The sequence below is a fragment of the Streptopelia decaocto genome (genome assembly GCF_964273445.1).
Source record: "Streptopelia decaocto genome assembly, chromosome: 6".
In the NCBI taxonomy this organism is placed as follows: Eukaryota; Metazoa; Chordata; class Aves; order Columbiformes; family Columbidae; genus Streptopelia; species Streptopelia decaocto.
Window position 1 is genome coordinate 55,070,358 of NC_138660.1, and position 16,806 is coordinate 55,087,163.

The 16,806-nt window shown below is 45.8% G+C and overlaps 1 protein-coding gene across 2 annotated transcripts in view; it reads left to right on the plus strand.

The window, feature by feature from the left end:
* MRAS (muscle RAS oncogene homolog) overlaps positions 1-15,930 on the plus strand; it is a 41,400-nt gene extending 25,470 nt beyond the window's left edge. For both annotated transcript variants that reach the window (XM_082057129.1, XM_082057128.1), the window contains exons 4-7: positions 6,965-7,118; positions 10,409-10,508; positions 11,813-11,892; positions 14,938-15,930. In XM_082057129.1, the coding sequence (XP_081913255.1) occupies positions 6,965-7,118; positions 10,409-10,508; positions 11,813-11,892; positions 14,938-15,037 (434 nt within the window). In that variant the 3' untranslated portion in view covers positions 15,038-15,930. The remainder of the gene's footprint in view (positions 1-6,964; positions 7,119-10,408; positions 10,509-11,812; positions 11,893-14,937) is intronic.
* Positions 15,931-16,806: the final 876 nt, after the last annotated feature.

The window sequence follows — 16,806 nt, forward strand, 5'->3', positions numbered from 1 at the left end:
TGGCTGTTGCCTGAGCAGTTTTGTACAAAGCATCTCTAGCATTTGGTATCTGCACCAGCATTATGTTGTAAAAAACCTCTTGTGCTAGCCAGCTTGCATAAAGCATTTGGCTTCCCTCCATGAAGACCTCCACCCACATTTATTCAGTACTACTAACTGGCAGCATGATGAAATGTTTGACTTGCATTTTTTCCTTTGCTGAAATCTCTCACTGAAAGTAGACTTAAATGGAATGGGCTTTTATTTCAGCTTTTACACCTTGGAGCCAACCTGTGTTCGAACTCTTTTTTTACAGATTTGCTCTCTGGCTTGGGCATGTCTCTGTGTCTATTTTCTCACCAAAGAACAGTCTATGATAGTTCCTTGCCTCCCAGAACCTGTGGAACCTGTGCTTGGTGTGTTCAAGTCCAATGCTACACAAAAATACTTCATTGTTGGCTTTACACCAGCTTTATAAGACCTTCGATGCAGTGTTTGGATAAGTGTTGTAGAGTGGAACAGGGTACTTAACCTGAATAAGGGATGCACAGGCAACTTGTGGCTAGTGAATTTTTTCGCTTGCCGCCACCCCAGCGAGGCTTTAAGATCAGCCTCCAGTTTTCTCTGCATATGTTACCTTCATTTATTCCCTGCTGTTCATGCTGAAATCACCATGGTGATGTGTTTGGTTAAATGCATTCACACGCAGGTGCTGTGTAGACACGTCAGGTCAGAATTAAGTGGGGGCTGGGGTTAATCTGCTTTGATTAACTGTTGCTCCAATTGAGTTGCTATCTTTAATCTTGTACCCTCCTTTCTGTGTGCAGGCTAACTGAGCAATTATAATAGCAGAAGATTTATTTTGGTGTGGCTGCAAAATGCCAGACTGGAAGTATTAATCTGGGCATGAAGCCAAAGGTGGAATACCTTAATATGTGAGAAGGTTCCCAGTGGTTCAAAATTCCTTATGGCTCATAAGCCACACAGAGATTAAAAGGTGGAGAGGAAGAGGAGAGGAGAGGAAGGGATGGTCACAACCACGTGGCTTGGGCATGTCGATGAATTGTACTAATTTCTTAGCTGTCAGTAGGGCTGTGCCAGTTGGTACCAGCAAAGCAAGGAATTGTGCCTGTGATAGGAGGCTGTGATCTCCCTCCTCTTTCCTTTTCTTCCCCTGGTATGATTTAAGTGAAACTCTCACTGCCTAGAAGCTGTCTTCCTACTCCTGTCATGTTATTTCTCTTCTTCCCAAGTCCTTTTCTCAATCCCTGGTGCCCTTGCGTTGGGCTAGACCTGCACGGCCCTGGTGTGCACCCCCATGGAATAACACCCAAGCCCCATTCCTTCCCCCAGGCTCCCTCTCTGCCCTTTCCACCCGTGTCTCCTATACATCCCTTTTTGCCGAGGGTTTTTGCTCCTAGTCAACCCAGGACAGGCTCTCTGCCTTTCCGCTTTTATTCTCAGGAAGCTTGAGAACAATTCAGCCAGGAGGCCAGAGGGAGATCAAAGGTCACTTCAGACTTGCAGGCAGAAGGGTTGGTTTGTGGCTCACTTTTTTCTTTTTAATTTAAAATTCAGGTAGTGTCACTGAAAGAATTAAAATTAAGTTTGTACTTTCATTCTTTTATTTGTGTGTGCAGTATTTTCCCTCCCTTAATTGCTGGGATATTGTAGCCTTGAAAGAGGATTTTTCCTTGGGTTGTGGGGATTTTTTTCTTGCCAGGAAAATTTTGATGTTGCAACATGGAAAACACAAGGCTTTGAATACTTGCTCTTTGTTAGAGAAAGAGCCTCTTTAAGGGCTCACATCTTTATTCTGTTTATTGATGTGGAAGCCTTTCTTCTGAAGGCCCCTCTTTTCTTTTTCCTTAAAGAAAGGGCAAGAATTCGAGTACTCGGGTTTTCCATGTTATAACATCTGTGTATTTAGTTAGGGCACAGAGAAGGGCTTATAAAAGCCCCAGTGTTTCCCTGTCGCTTGTTTTTGCCTGGGGAAAACTCTCATGCCAGGGGCAGTGTGGCTGTATCTGGGAAGGAGCAGAAGCATCAGGGTGACCAAGCGATGCTTCTGCCTTGCCTTGTTCACAGTATGGGCACCTTATACCTCTTCAGAGTGACTTGGGGTGTGGGAATACAGAACATAAGCTGTGGCCTCTGTGTCTCATCTGCTCAGCACCCAGAATACCAGTTCTTCAGCTGAGACCATTGCTGATGGGGGCTGCCCTCGCCCACCGTGCTGCTGATGGAAGGAAGATGAAGACAGTGGGGATTGCTTTTCTCAGCCTGAGATTCTTTGGTTTGACTTGTCAATTCAAGTTTTTCCTTGAGCTTAGCAATCAGCAGGGTAGATGGGTATGGGATTTCTGGCCTCGACTGTTGAAGAAGAGCTGCGGTGCCAAGAAAAAAGCAAGACTCAGAGAGAGAAGCACCAAGAGGATTCTGGCACTGTAACCTGTGATAACAGTGCTCCCCTGGCAGTGCTACATTTCCAGTTCTGCTCTTTGCTCCAGGGATTTTTTCTGTATTTCACATTAAGAAGTTGTTGAAGAAGAAGAAAATGCCTGTGGTCAGGCTGCTTTGTGCTTCTCCCCTCCTTGACACTGTGAACCCAAGTTCCTATCTGCCTGCTGACCCATCCAGCCCCTTAAAGGCTTGCATATGTGATGGATGTATGTAGGCAAGGGGATTTCACTGGAGACTGCTTGCAAAAATCAGGTCATACACATTGTGCTGACTTTTCTAAGCACAAGATTGAGGTAGGCACAAACAACTGTGTCCTGTCCCTGAGCTTCATGACGTGCAGCCACTTCTCTGGATGCTGGAAGGCAAGAGCTGTGTTGAGCTCTGTTCAGGGCTGGCTGCAGCAACATGCAGTTGCTGCTTGGTACAGGCCACTGGTGTCTGATTTGGGCAGTGAAATCGAAGGGCTGAAGGATAGAAAATGGGTTTAACCTGCCCGTCTGATCATCTTTGTCCCCTTAGGTGCCATGTACAGTGGAGAAATTCTCTTGAGTTGATCTACACACATAGCTGCCCAGAGTATAAAGATAAAGCTGTAGGAGGGAATTTTGCCTGGGTATGAAAAGAAAAAATCACCTGCACAACCAGATCTGAGCTCCCTAAAGGCTGGGAAGACTGTTTGAATGTGAACTGAAACCAGCCTAAGTTCTAGAAAAAACAATGCCATGACTTAGATTTCATGGTATATCTCTGCCTTTGGCTTAGATTTACATGTCTGTGTCTCTGGATGGGCACTCGGAGTGCTGTCAGTTGCAGAGACATTGCCACATAAAATACCTGGAAGTACCAAGTGCTTCTATTTTGGGCCACAATTTCATGTGTATTCCTGGGCTCCTGTGTCTGCTCAGAAGTGCTCTCTAAGCAGCTGCACTTTTGTCTAACCCATCAGGATTCACAGGAAAATTGGTGTGTAAAGCTCTAAGGGGGGATGGGATTCAGTTAGCAAGGAGTTCATCACAACAGTTGGTGTCACATCCACTGGAAAGTGGAAAAGGGCATCTCTTTGCTGAGCAACCTCTTACCTGTGAAGCAAGACACCTCCCTGCTGAGTTCTCACAGCCTAATTGCTCTTAGTTTAGTCTCCAGCTGATTGTGTGATAGCTCTCTAAAATGGCTTTGCCCTCTTTGGAAGTCTGTTCCCACATTAGACATATTCCTTGGCTTCTCTCTCTCTTCACCAAATGCTTTTGTTAGTGCTCTTTCTTGCTGCCTCTTCAGTCAAGGTTTGTGGGAACTTCACCAAGTTTGCTGTTGCAAGTCCCTGACCATGCGCTCTGCAGCCTATGAATTTGATTTCAGTTCTTGGAAGAATGAGGTAGGGGAAACCCGCTGTGCTTTGGTCCAGCCTTGTTTCCACATTGACTTTAATGTGCTGCCAGTGAGGCAACTGCCAGTAAGAGGCAACTGTGGGTGTACAAGTGTACCAGAGGAGGAGAGATCTCACAGTTCTTCTCTGCTTGTGATTATTTCTATGTCTGCTGGCATCCTGTCTACAGAAATGGGGATTTTAAAAGAAGATGAATGCTGGCTAACATCCTTAATCTCCTCAGCCCTTTAGGAAGCCAGTCAAATCACCCTTCCAGTTTCCCCTTTCCAAGGTTTCTCCTTGCTACTTTCCCATTTCTGTAGATAAGACTCGTCTTGAAGCCTTTATGGCACAAGATTACAGCGGGAGTGCAGCTGCTTGCATCTGGCCCTTTTTCAGTGCTGATGCTTTCCAGTACGTGGTCCTGTCCTGCCTACGAGGGATCCAGATTGCACTCTCTTCTCTGACTATTTACCATTCATGTAGCACAGAAGTGTTAGGATGGGGGGTTGTCTTTCTGAAGAGCACATTTAAAGTTAAAACAAGGGCTTTCTCTGCCCATCTACATGATGCTTTACTTTGCGTGAATAACCCATCTGAGATTAACCTTCACTGATCTCTGTCTTTCACTTGTATTTTCAAAGTGCCATTTTACATGCTGGCTGGACTTGCTCGCCTTTCTACAAACGCTGCAAGTGCACTCCCTTTAAATAGCAACTGCTGACACAGCAGCTCAGCCTGTGTTTAGTGTGATGCCATGGCCAAGATCTGGGTGAGGCAGTAGTGGCAGGACCACAGCCTGTGCTGTCCCTTGGGTGTCCTCACAGCCCCCCTACACTCGTCCCCTATCCTCTTGCGGGGGATGGAAAGGTTTGGAGAGGCAGCAGCTGGGGATGGGTTGGTGGGTACAAGAGCAGAGCTGGATGTTCCTCATGTGTTTCATGGGAGGTTTGCAAATGTGCCAGAGCAGAGGGAAGTCCCTAAGCAAATTACCATGAAGGAAACAGCACATCCATCTCCACCTTCCTGGTCATGGCTTGTGCTCAGACACCTGCCCTGTCTCAGGGTAGAGGGAAGGCAGGAGAGCCCGGACCCTTGTGAGAAGCCATCTCACACCACCACAAGTTGGGAAAGTGTGTTGGAGAGGGAAAGGGAGTGTTTATGTGTGTGTATTGGTTGTCAGTGCTCAGCCCTGCCCTGCCATCACATTCAGCTGGTGCAGGAGTCAGATGAGGGCAGCCCAGCCTCTCCTTACAGGTTGGGTGGGTAGGAAGGATTAATTTCCTTTTCCGTCCTAGCCACGTGGTCCTGGCCTTATTCCATGGTAGCAATTCTGCCCAGCGCATAGAAATTCACCAGTACATGCAGTGTCTTTGGGTTGTTTTTCTGTTTTCGTTTTTCTCTTTTTCTTTTTTGTAGAGTCCTTAAGAATAGCCTGGATGCCTTTGAGCTGAGACTCTTGTTTCCTAGATTTTAGAGGGGAGAAGCAGGATAAAAGGCTACAAAGAGACACCTTTGACTTTCCAGCAAACTATTTGGCAAACAAGCCTAAGTCTCAGGGTCTCTGCAGGAGGCTAGAAGCTCTTTTCACCATAAGGGCTCATGGAAACAGACACTCAAGACCGGCTAAGGCAGGTGAACAAAGGAGGCTGAAGGCTTTAAAGGGCCTGTCATCACCAAGTAAGGTCTCCAGCTCCTTCAGCATAGCTGCCTTTCTTCCAGACATATAGTGAAGGTGCATGGGCTGGCACTGCGACGTGTACCATGTCTGCCTGTGGCCACTTGGGCTGATTGAGCCAGTAACACTGGCAGCAAAATGGACTTTATCCTGACCCCATCTGGAAACTGGGGCAGCCTGGCTGCTTACCACTATAGAGAACATTTTGATGGGACTGTGGGCCTACTCAGACTAGTAAAACCCATATCAAGCCCTGCTGCTCTGTCAGCAGAATGCTCCTGCCACAGTCTCCATCCACCAGTGCCCTGGGCTTTCCCCATCACTTGTGGGCAGCAGCTGCTTACACTGTGGCTGTACAGCGGAGGTGGAAACTGTTGACTGGGATGTGAAAACATTCCCAGTCATCATGAAGGAAGGTCCCACGTTTGCCTCTAGGACACAACAATGCATTAAGACTATTACTTCTGAGTGTCTGATGCTCTTTGAGCTCACACCACATTTGCAATGGCATAGCCTAAACTGATGTTGTACCCTCCTCTGTCAGTGTACAAACTGAGGCCCAAGAATTGGCATTATTGTGTATGTGAATCAGTATCTGGTGTTTACCCAGAAGGCTGGTGTAACTTGTTCCACATGTGGTCCATGATGTAGCTGATGGGACCCCCTGTGAGGCAGAGTGATGCAGAACCAGGGCATTATGGTCACATTAGAGAGGAGGTTAATCTAGTGGGGAACAGCATCTGGGTTGCTGCCATAACTGGGGTGGTTTAGGGGATTTGAACATGGTTTTGGGCATTTTCACAGAATCACAGAAACACAATCACTGTGTAGGGGATGCAAGTCACTTAAAGCTTTTCCACCTGTTTTAATTAGCTTCTCAATATCAGCACATAACTTGGGACTAAATACTTAAGGGGGATTCCTCAAGGCTGTACCATCTTGCTCTGAAAGCACATAAATGTGTAGAAATAATATCCAGGTATTGAGAAAATGAAAATGTTTGTAGCTATTACTCTGGGTTGTCTACCAGCTCTGCTTTACCATGCAGTTTGTAGATTGTCCCTGACATTTAAACTGGCATTTACTGACTCTTCTGGTCTTGTTTTTTTCCATGTAGGGAACAGAGTCCTGGAGAGGGAAGGATGGAGGGCTATGAAATACTTTGAGCTGTATCTTGTAAGAGGAGCAGCTCCCCAAGTGCAGTGGTCACTATTTGGTACTGGAAAAGGAAAGTAAAAGCTACATAGTCTTCTTCCCTCCATCCACTCCCAGTGTAGGCACACAGTGATGAGTGGGGTCTGGGAGTGTTTTTTGGTTTGTAACAAGAAACCACCTTGTCCATCCAACTTGGTTTCATCAAATCTTGCAGCTTTTGAGAGGACCAAGACCAGCGGAGGCAGAAAGGCCGTGTAGGACACATAGCAGTCACAGCAGCTGCAGGTCCTCACAGTAACTAAACCCCTTTGTTTCTTCTGTCCTAGTTCTGGATACTGCAGGTCAAGAAGAGTTCAGCGCAATGCGGGAGCAGTACATGAGGACTGGAGATGGTTTTCTTATAGTCTACTCAGTGACGGACAAGGCTAGCTTCGAGCACGTGGACCGGTTCCACCAGCTGATCCTCAGAGTCAAGGACAGGTGGGTGCTGTGGAGCCAAGTGCTGCCTGACCCCACTCCTGTGCTGTAGGGGGGTTGCACATCTCACCCTGGGTGTCCAGGGCAAATCCTTGTGTGGGGCCTTGCAGACATACAGGTGAGGAACAAGAAATGTTTTAACTCTTCTGATAAACACGGAGTGCTTTCAATGTGGAAAAGTTTAGTAGCGTTATGATGGAGTGAAAGTAGGTCTGGAAGGGAGAAACTCCTGCTGGAATGGTCTTGCAGAGGACTGTAAGAAAGGCAGATCAGACACCTTTGAAGGTAATCAGTTTGGCTTTGAAGAGGGGGGAAGGATGCTCTGTGCACAGTGCAGGCACTTTGGGAATGCCAGCAGGGAGTCAGCAAACATTCGGCCCTAATAATTTTGTGCATCCTGGCAGCATCCTCCTTCAATGGCTTCAGTTTGTGCCAAACAAACTTAGAAGGTCCTGCATGATTAGGAGTTGTGAACAAGCGTCTTGAAGGGGGAAGCATCTCACTGTATTTCTTACAAGGGGTGTAATGCAGTTGATGCATTGTGTTCTGCAGCAACCATTGTCAATGAATAAAATACCTGTGTGTGACTGGGGAGAAAGCAAGAGAGGTCACCCGCTGCCCTCCTTGTGCATGCATGGGAGAAGGCAGTGCCGAGAGTTTAATTGTGGTAAGCAAATGTGTCCTGACAGGGTGAGGGGAAGCTGCCAGGGATTTATCTCCGAGATAACTCCCTCTTCCCATCCCAGTTCAGGAGGCAATGAATCCATCCTCACTGGGTGGGGTGTGAATTAAGCCCTTATACGTCTGCAGCTTTGAAACACTTAGTTTTTCCATTCATAATGGCTTTTAATTATGGAAGTCATCAAGAAAAGCCACCAGAGGGTTTGGGCCTCGTTGCTGGCTTCCTTTCACAGCTCTGAATAACTTCCCCACAGGAAGGGTGGACTCGTATCATGTGAGGTTCACAGCTGATAGCTCTTCCCGTAAAGCAGCCAAACCAGAGCCCACAAGAGTGAAAAGTAAAGGAAAAACCACCCTTTGATTGCATCTAAATGAAGAAAAATGTCAGTCACTCAGTCTGCCTCCCCAGTCATGACAGTCTTTCCTTCACTGCCAGCTCAGCTCAGGGCAAATTAAATCTGTTTCTGAAAGCTGAAGAAGACAGGACAGTGTTTCCTGTAACCTGCCCCAAACCGATGTCAGTTTTTTATCTAATTCAACTTTGTGAAAATACAGTGCGGTGTTCATTGTTTTGCTCTGGACTGAAACTTTCACTCCTCTGCGGGCTGCGCAAACGAGGCGGCCGGCGTGTGAGAAGCAGGAAGTGAAACAGGCGGCTGAGGCTGTTTGTGTTTCCCTGTTCAACGCCACCCAAGCGCAGAGCACGGGCAGATTAATGCTTCATCCAAAACCTGAGCTTGTTCAGCAAACGGCAGCAGTAGGAGCAAGCATGAGTAAAGAAACTGTCCCGCTGGACCGGCACGTAGCTGGGAGCAGCATCGCCTCTATTTGCAAGCTAGCAGTCTGTTCTGGCAACTTAAAATCCAAAGGAGTTGCAGGCTGCCGCACTAGCAGAGCTGTTCAAAGCCTTCCTCCTGTTTCTTTCCATAACTGTCATTAACAGTAAAACTTAGAACTATAGTAGCTTTGTCCAACTAGCAATCATATGGCTTAAAACAAGGAACAAAGTCCCCATAGAGGTTTATGCCTGATGTAAACAAGGCAAATGAGATACCATCCAAATGTAATCCCTTTCTTATCAATGTGCTGCAAGCCAAAAAGGAATCAAATAATCCCGGCAAGGAAGTGTTTTGCTCCAGAATGGTCAGAGTCAAGATACACCAGTGCTCAGGTATTAAAATTAAATCAAAGCCACGTTATCAGAACAAGTAACTGTAAGACTCATCTAAAATGCAGAGTGCAGTATGGTATTTTTCCAGCCAGAGTAATGGGGCAATGTGCCAGAGAGAAGATGGAGCACTTATTGTCTCGATGAAAAATGACACAGAAACACTGTTTGGAACTCCAGAGTTACTCAGGGAAGTGTTTTATGCAGAAATGAATACAGCCAACTGCTCCCTACCCCAATAAAATCAGCTCTTACAGCAGAGAACACCGGAATAATTTTAGGAGGATTTAAAGTTGAATATAAGAAAATAATCCTGCAAGAACTGTCAGTTATCACAAGGGACCTCCTCCATGCTAGCAGTGGTGAAGGCCCTGCAACACAACTTTGCTCTGTGTGTCCTGCAGCTGGAGGAGCGGCTCTGCTGTGGCAGCTGGGGTGGCTGGGCAGCAGCTGCACTGCCAGGACTGCCAGTGGTGCCAGCCAGCTCAGTTCAGTTTAGTTACCAGAGCTATGGGGATTTCTGACAGGGAAGAGCCTTACCCACACACCTTGTCAGGAGAACCTTGCATGGGATGTGCTGTGGATAGATGGGTTGCTTCTCAGGTGGTATCCAAAGACTGTCACATGCCCCATAAAGTTAAAGAAATACTGAGTATTGTTACAGAGGTAGATGGTTTTGGTACAAAGGGACATTTTTGCACCAGGTTTTTGCTCTGGATTGGAAGCAGGTAATAGCATCTGGAAACTTAGGAAGACTCTTTGGTTCCCTGGTTCCCTTCAGCATCCTTCCAGCTACCACTGCCAATCTTTCAATTTGTCTTGAGGTGACAACTGATGCGGATCTTTCCCCCAGTCATTTTCTTCCCTGTGAGGTGCTCCCCGAAGTGCCAGCTCTCCCAGAGTCCATCTTTTCTTACCCCATGGTTGCTCTCAGTGGATGACTCTTTACCAGGACATGAACTGAAACCAGTTCCTCCAACATAGTTCATTACCTTGCAATGATTAGCAGCTGCCAAGATATGTGGTTACTGCAATGGCCTAACTGTTAGAAAAGAGGCCCATTCTCCTGTTCAAGATCTGTCTCTGTATCTCAGTTAATTTTCTGGCTAATTTTGTAGTTCTTCATCTAGCCTGATCTTCAGTCTTAGCTATTACCAGTCATTACACAAACAGTCACACCAAGTCCCTGAAGTGTCTACAAATAAGAATGAACGTGTGTATGCATGCAACTTGTCAAGTAAATTTTTACAATATCAACATGTGTGTAGCAGAGTCTGGGGCTTGATGTGTGTTCATTTGGTCTTTCTTTATATTTCTTTACTCAAATATGGTATGTCTGTAGCTGAAAATGTTAGATGATGTCAGTATCAAAAAGTGAAACTTATGCTCAGCATTTTTTATTGTAGTTTGCTAATAACTGGATGGTGGCTTTTATGTTTTCCAGAGAGTCCTTTCCAATGATTTTGGTGGCGAACAAAGTTGATCTAATGCATTTACGGAAAATTACAAGAGAACAGGGAAGAGAAATGGCAACAAAACATAATGTAAGTCTGCAGTATTGTTTAATTGGTTGTTGCAAGTCCCATTACAGGCATTCAGAATTGAATTCCCTCCTCATTTGGAGCTGTATTAAAGCATTTCTCTTACAATCAAACATTTGCAGTTACATTTTCGACTACTACAGAGCAGTAGCTATATAGTTTCTTTTCACTAGGGCCAATTCATTGTTGAAACTAGAGCCTCTGCACTATACCACGCTGTAGCAAAGCTGTGGCCGTTATGAAGCCACTTGTACAAGGTTTCTGCAAGAGGTGAGAAACAAAATGTTCAAAATGAGAGAAGCAAAAAGACAGAGTTGAGCATTAGGAAGTATACCCAGGTGTCTGTAGGAAGTGAGTTTGTTAACAATAATGAAGTTACGGGGTTGTTAAGCTTATATAAACCTAGCCTACCATCTTAGCTCTGCATTATTCAGGCCATAGTTTAGCCTGAGAAATGGGTCTTGCATGTGTGTAGATGACATGATACTCCACTAATCACCTCTAAATGCCAGCAGCCGTGAATACCCAGAGGGAGGCAACAACTCCCGTAGGAGGAACCGAATAGAAAGGTAAAGGCAAACAAGCCTGAGACCTCTTGGCAGCTTGCTGTGCCTGAACAGCAAACTGCGGTGTTTCTAAATAAGCCATGATGGGAGTTTGGCAGGGCAGGTTCCCTCCCTCCCCAAGGAAGCCAGTTTCTGTAGGAACCAGGACACCTAGACTGCAACACGCTGCACCCATCTGTACACACATGCTTTGGAAAAGGCCCTGTACAAAAATACATTATCAGAGGCAGTTTTATAAATCTGCCAATGTGCTGGACAAGCAATCTAGGAGGCCCCATCTGGCTGTCAGACTTTGAAGGAGAAGATCATTTTACACTGAAGGGGAATTGTAATCATGAAATATTCATGCAGTAGTCCTAATAAAATGTGGCAAGCAAGAATTTTTGGCAAGTGCTCATCTTTCAACAACCTTCGGCTGTTTTCATGTCTGCTAGCACAGCTTAGAGGGAGAGAACATCTGACAACATGAAGTCTGTGATTATTCTTCCCCAAAACTGGAGTTCTGATCGCAGCTGGTTTGTCTGGTGCTTCTTCCAGACCTTTTGTAAGCGCTTGCTGACCTTGCTGTGAGCATGAAGGTGTTGATAAGCAGTGTTATGACAACACTTTGTTTCCCTGTATTTCCCTGGTCTCTTAGGCACCCAATTTCTCCAGCCCTTAGGGTTTTTAATTTTGAAACTGGTTTGCTACCAACATGTGGGCTGTAACTAGTCTCTTTCATGATACGCTTCTGTCCTCCAGATTCCATATATAGAAACTAGTGCCAAGGACCCACCTCTCAACGTTGACAAGGCCTTCCATGATCTCGTGAGGGTTATAAGGTAAGCTGCAAACCCTTCACTTGCTCACTGCCTGTGGACAGGACATGTAGGAGTCAGGAGGGGCCAGGTGGTTTGGTGGTGGGAGATTTCTGGGGTTTATTAAACTTTCTTGTCCTGTATCTGCATAGGGATGTTACTAAGACTTAGTTACATTTCTAGGACGTCATTGCTACGCAGGTTGAGAACTAGCTGTGGCCATGATGAAAAGCTATTATTCAATTAACAGTGCAAAGCCTACTATAATGATCAGCTTCAAAAGGCTGGTGTTAAAAGCTCTGGACCAGTAATATGGGTTTTCATAGGTTTTTTTTCTCTCAGGGTCTCGCATTGCCAAAGATTAAAACAGACTGGCAAAAAAATCTACAGAATTTTAATGTTGTAGGTGACTTCTAACATTTTCTGCTCACTAAATGGAAAAAAATTAAGCTCCTTTGTATGAGAAACAGCATGACCTAATGGCTAAGCCACAGGTTTCCTCCTCAAACTGCAGAGGTTCATTCCCAGTTTTGCATGAGCTGCTTCTCCTCGCTTTGACAAATGCTGGGCAAACCCCTGCTCCAGCTGCCGGCGGGGAGGGACTGCCTTCCAAAATCCCAGCTGCCCTGCAGGAAAAGAGCTGCACGTACTTCTCAGCATCTCAGCTGATAACCTCAAATCTCTCTGAGAAGATTTGTTTTTCTGGCACCAGTTGTCTGCCAGATTTTTCTGAGCCCTCATTTTTCATGTTTTGGGAGGGTACTGAGCTGAAATCACGCTCCTCCTCACTGTGCAGTCAAAGTATCTTGCTTGGCAATTAAACCATGAGGCATTTATTCACTGTGTATCTGTACTTGTGAATATCTTAGTGCAGCCTCGAGTCAGCCTTCATCAAAAGCAGATGGTACTGCCCACTCTTCCCACATGTCTCAAAAGCAAGGGGCAGAAAGTCTTTGGAGAACTACAGAGCTACTTGGAAATGTCCCAAGCTGTTTTCCAACTGTTTTGTAACTTGGCATTAGCCAGCTAGATATTCTGTGTTACAGCGAGCTCTTGCCATCATCTATTCTACTCTGGGCGGGGGGGAAAAACATAGCCAAAGTAAGATGGTGAGGCTCTGTTTGCTTTCTTTACATAATACGACTCTAGACAGGCTGGAAGGAGTGTTGTAAGGAGACATCACTAAATTCAAGCCCTGAAAGTGCATTTCATAACCTCAAAAATAAGTGACGCACCTTACTTCCCTGAGTACTCACTGTGAAAGTCAAGAGCACCAGAGATGTTCACAAAAGCTGGAACTCAGGTTAAGTCAGAGAGCAGAGAGATGCTGTGATCCAGCTGGTTATTTGCCACAAAGCAGCTTCGTTTGGTCTTTGGACATTGCAAACTGTCCACAGCCATAGGATGGCATCACCCACCAAGTATTGCTTTTCTTTTCTTACGTGAGCTTTTCCAAATAAATTGTAAATTCACAGCTGTCTGATAGCTGTGCCATTCCTGGAGTGCTTTACAAATGTAGAGGCTCCTTGGAGCCTGTGTGAGTTTGCAGGGTGAGGACACTCGTTCAGGGTTGGCACTGTTTGTGCTCCTTGAACTTGGCCGATTCCCAGTTTATTTAACATTATGCAAGAAACTGTTGTCTGGAAGTAATCCAGAAATGAGTCGGGCGATTGAGTCTGCCCGATCTTTTAAATTTTCTGATACCCCTTTTATGCTGCAGCAGTGCATATACAAGGACTGTCGCAGTAGAAATCTGAGCACGCATGGGACGTGGTTTTCTGCATCTCTGAAAGTTCCAGAACGCTGTGAACAGCTTGCAGCCACTTAGTGTTCATTCAAATTAACTTTAAAGTAAAAGCTTTCTAGTTTTGAGCTTTAAAGTTTTATGTTTTCCATTGCCTCCAGCCTTCATACTTACAGAAAAAAAATCTTATTAGTTAAAGCTGAGTTTTTCAGGTGGTTGCAAGCATTTGGGAGCTGAGGCTGTAAGAAAAACACCAACTAAAGCCATAATGATTTGTCCCCCAGCTATGTCTCATCCTCGTCCGGAAAACGTGGTGTAAATGCTCAGTTTAGTGCCTGGCATATTACATGGCAAAGAGGCTGGGTTTGAGCTATTCAAACTCTCAGTTTGGTTATTTAGACACTTGTTTGAATCTACAGAAGCTGCCGGTGTTTGTATGGCTTATCTTGCAATAAAATCTAAGTCTATGGGCTGCCTGTTGGGTGTTTGAACTACAAAACCACCTTGTGTTGAATTTGCACTGCTGGGCGGAGTGGCTGCTGCAAACAGGTACAGTTGCAAACAAGCATGTAGAATGCCTTGTCTTAATGAAAAGGGAGAAGCCCTCAACATAACATTTTGGAGGTTGCTCACAACCCACCAGGGGCTGCGGGAGGGCTCTCAGCTGCCTGTTTATGGTGGCTGTGACTTCAGACAGCCAGGGACATCTTTCTGAGGTCAGCTCACTCTCTGTGCTCTGGTGCTCTTCCCATCTTCCAAGGGAGTTCAGAGCCCTGTCAGCAGCAGATTCTGTTTTTTCATTATGATTTCTTAGCCTCCCTCCATAACTAAGTCCACAGCAGTGCAGCTGGCTCAGGGCAATGCCGACTGAAAGCAAATCTTTGCAGGAGGGCTTATTTCTCTGTGCACTCTGTATCTCTTTCATCCTCTTCCCTCATGAGCGTTAGCAGCAGTGTGATGGATGACGTTTCGTTGCTTAGAGCATCCCTGTTCCCCAGAGCGGCCCCTGGCACGGGAGGAGGCAGCAGTACACCCAGGGCAACCAGAGGCATAGTGCTCTGGCAGGACATACGTACATCCCTGCCCTTAGCCTTAATGTTTGCTCATGGCTTATTTCCTCCTTCCTTAAAAATACAGGCAGTTGTCTTGTTAACTGTGTGGCATGAAAAGCCACATGGTGGTGGAGGGGTATATGGAGCTACATATGCGAATACATATATGCACACCAAGATGCTGTTCTGCCAGCTGCCCAGGGCTCTGGATGCTGATGTCTGACCCAGCCTTGTGTCTCACCCGCTTGTTTTCCTCTCTGTCTCCCAAAACAGGCAACAGATCCCAGAGAAAAGCCAGAAGAAGAAGAAGAAGACCAAATGGCGAGGGGACAGAGCCACAGGCTCCCACAAACTCCAGTGTGTGATTTTGTGACAGGACCACCTGGGAGTGGCTTGGACGCCTCTCTCCTTCCCCCTTGACCCACTACTAGCCCAGGCGACAAACAGCAGCACAATCCCGCCGCCCCCCTGGGCTCCCCAGGGCATCTCGGGCTCGGAGGGGGCAGCTTAACGGGGTCCAGACCCCCCCAGAGGGGAGCTGCGTGTCGGGGGGCAGCGTGGGAGCCACATGAATGGGAGGTGAAAGGGATCAGCAGGACCTTGACTCTCGAACATCCCCAGCGCCTTCCAGGGGCCTCCATGATGTTTATTTAAAAAAAAAAAAAAAAAAAGAAGAAAAAAAAAGTGTTGGTTTTATCTGCAAACATTTCTCCTTGTGACCCATTTCTGAACAGCTATGAATAGCCCCCCTGTTTGGTACAGTCGTCTGTGTATGTGTGGGGGAAGGGAAAGGGCTTTTATTTTCTCGCTCTATTTTTTTTTTTTTGTCCTCTTCTCCTTTTTCGTTGTTTGCTCAGCAAACGCTGGGTTGCAAAGAAACACGGCCGGGGTTAGATTTTTTGCACTGAACTCTCTCTTAGGCAGCAGTGCCAAAACACGACTTCATATGAAAGTGCATAGATTTGGAGGAAGAAAATGAATTCCAGCTGCTCTGGGTGCTCCAGACATTGTGTCAGACTCTGGAGGGCAGCCAGCTCACAGACCATAAACTCTGGTTTAGGAAAGGAGGTTTGGGCTTGGATTATTTTCTTTTCTTACCCTTTGTCAAGAGGTTTTGTTTCTGTTTTGTAATTTGGGGCACGTCAAAGTTAAGACGTTTTGTTAACCTGGAATTATTTAAATTAAAGTAATTTACAAATGGAAGGGTATGTCATCTTTAAGGGCAGGGGGGAGGGACAGAGGAAGTAAAGCCTGAACTGAATTTGTTATCTGGGTGTTGAATTTCTCCCTCATAAATGTGTGTAAAGTGATGTGATCTAAATCCCGCTTTATTATTCCTTAACCTTTCCCTGCAAAGCCGTTTTTGGGTAGATGAGTTGTTTTGCTTTTCCCAGGCTCAACTCACACACACACAAAAGATCTGTTTATGGGCTTTGGCTAAGTGTTTCTTCATTTCTGCTTCTCCCCTCTTTGCTGAGAGTTGGTGACTTGAAAGGAAGAGGTGTTTAGAAAATGACTCAAGTGGGATGTGTCTCTTCATAAGCTTAGTATATCTAAAATGTCTCCCTGAAAACAGTGGAGACCAAGTATCTGTATGCCTTATGAAAACGCAAGGCAAAAAACCTGCAGCCATTCAAGCTGCCATCTGTGGCACCAGAAATACGGTTGTGCAGATCCTGGAGGGAACACATTTTCTCTCACACCTTTGCTGGCACTAAGAACTGCAGTGGCAATTTTTTTCTTTAATTTAATGGATTGTCATCTGCTGGACTGAAGCCATTCGTTCCATTCACAGGGTCACCAAACTCCTTTAAAAGTAACAACTTACTTTTCATCAGCTTGAATCCTATTCAAATATGCTTTATGGGCATGACTTAAAATATTGGCAGAGTATGAATGCCTGAGATTTGTGTGTCTGAGCACAGAAAATCCTGCTATTGGCTATTGAAGATCCCTTCAAGATGGTGGGTCATCACAGACTCAGTTGTTTATGTTTGTCTTTACAATCCGTTTGCCACCGGATTTCGTTTCTTGACTCATTGCCAGGCCACCTTGTGAAACAGGAGTTGGCTGATGATTATTTTCCAGGTGAGTGCGGCTAATGAAAACATTTTCCTAATTTGTCCAGTCTTTATCACAGCC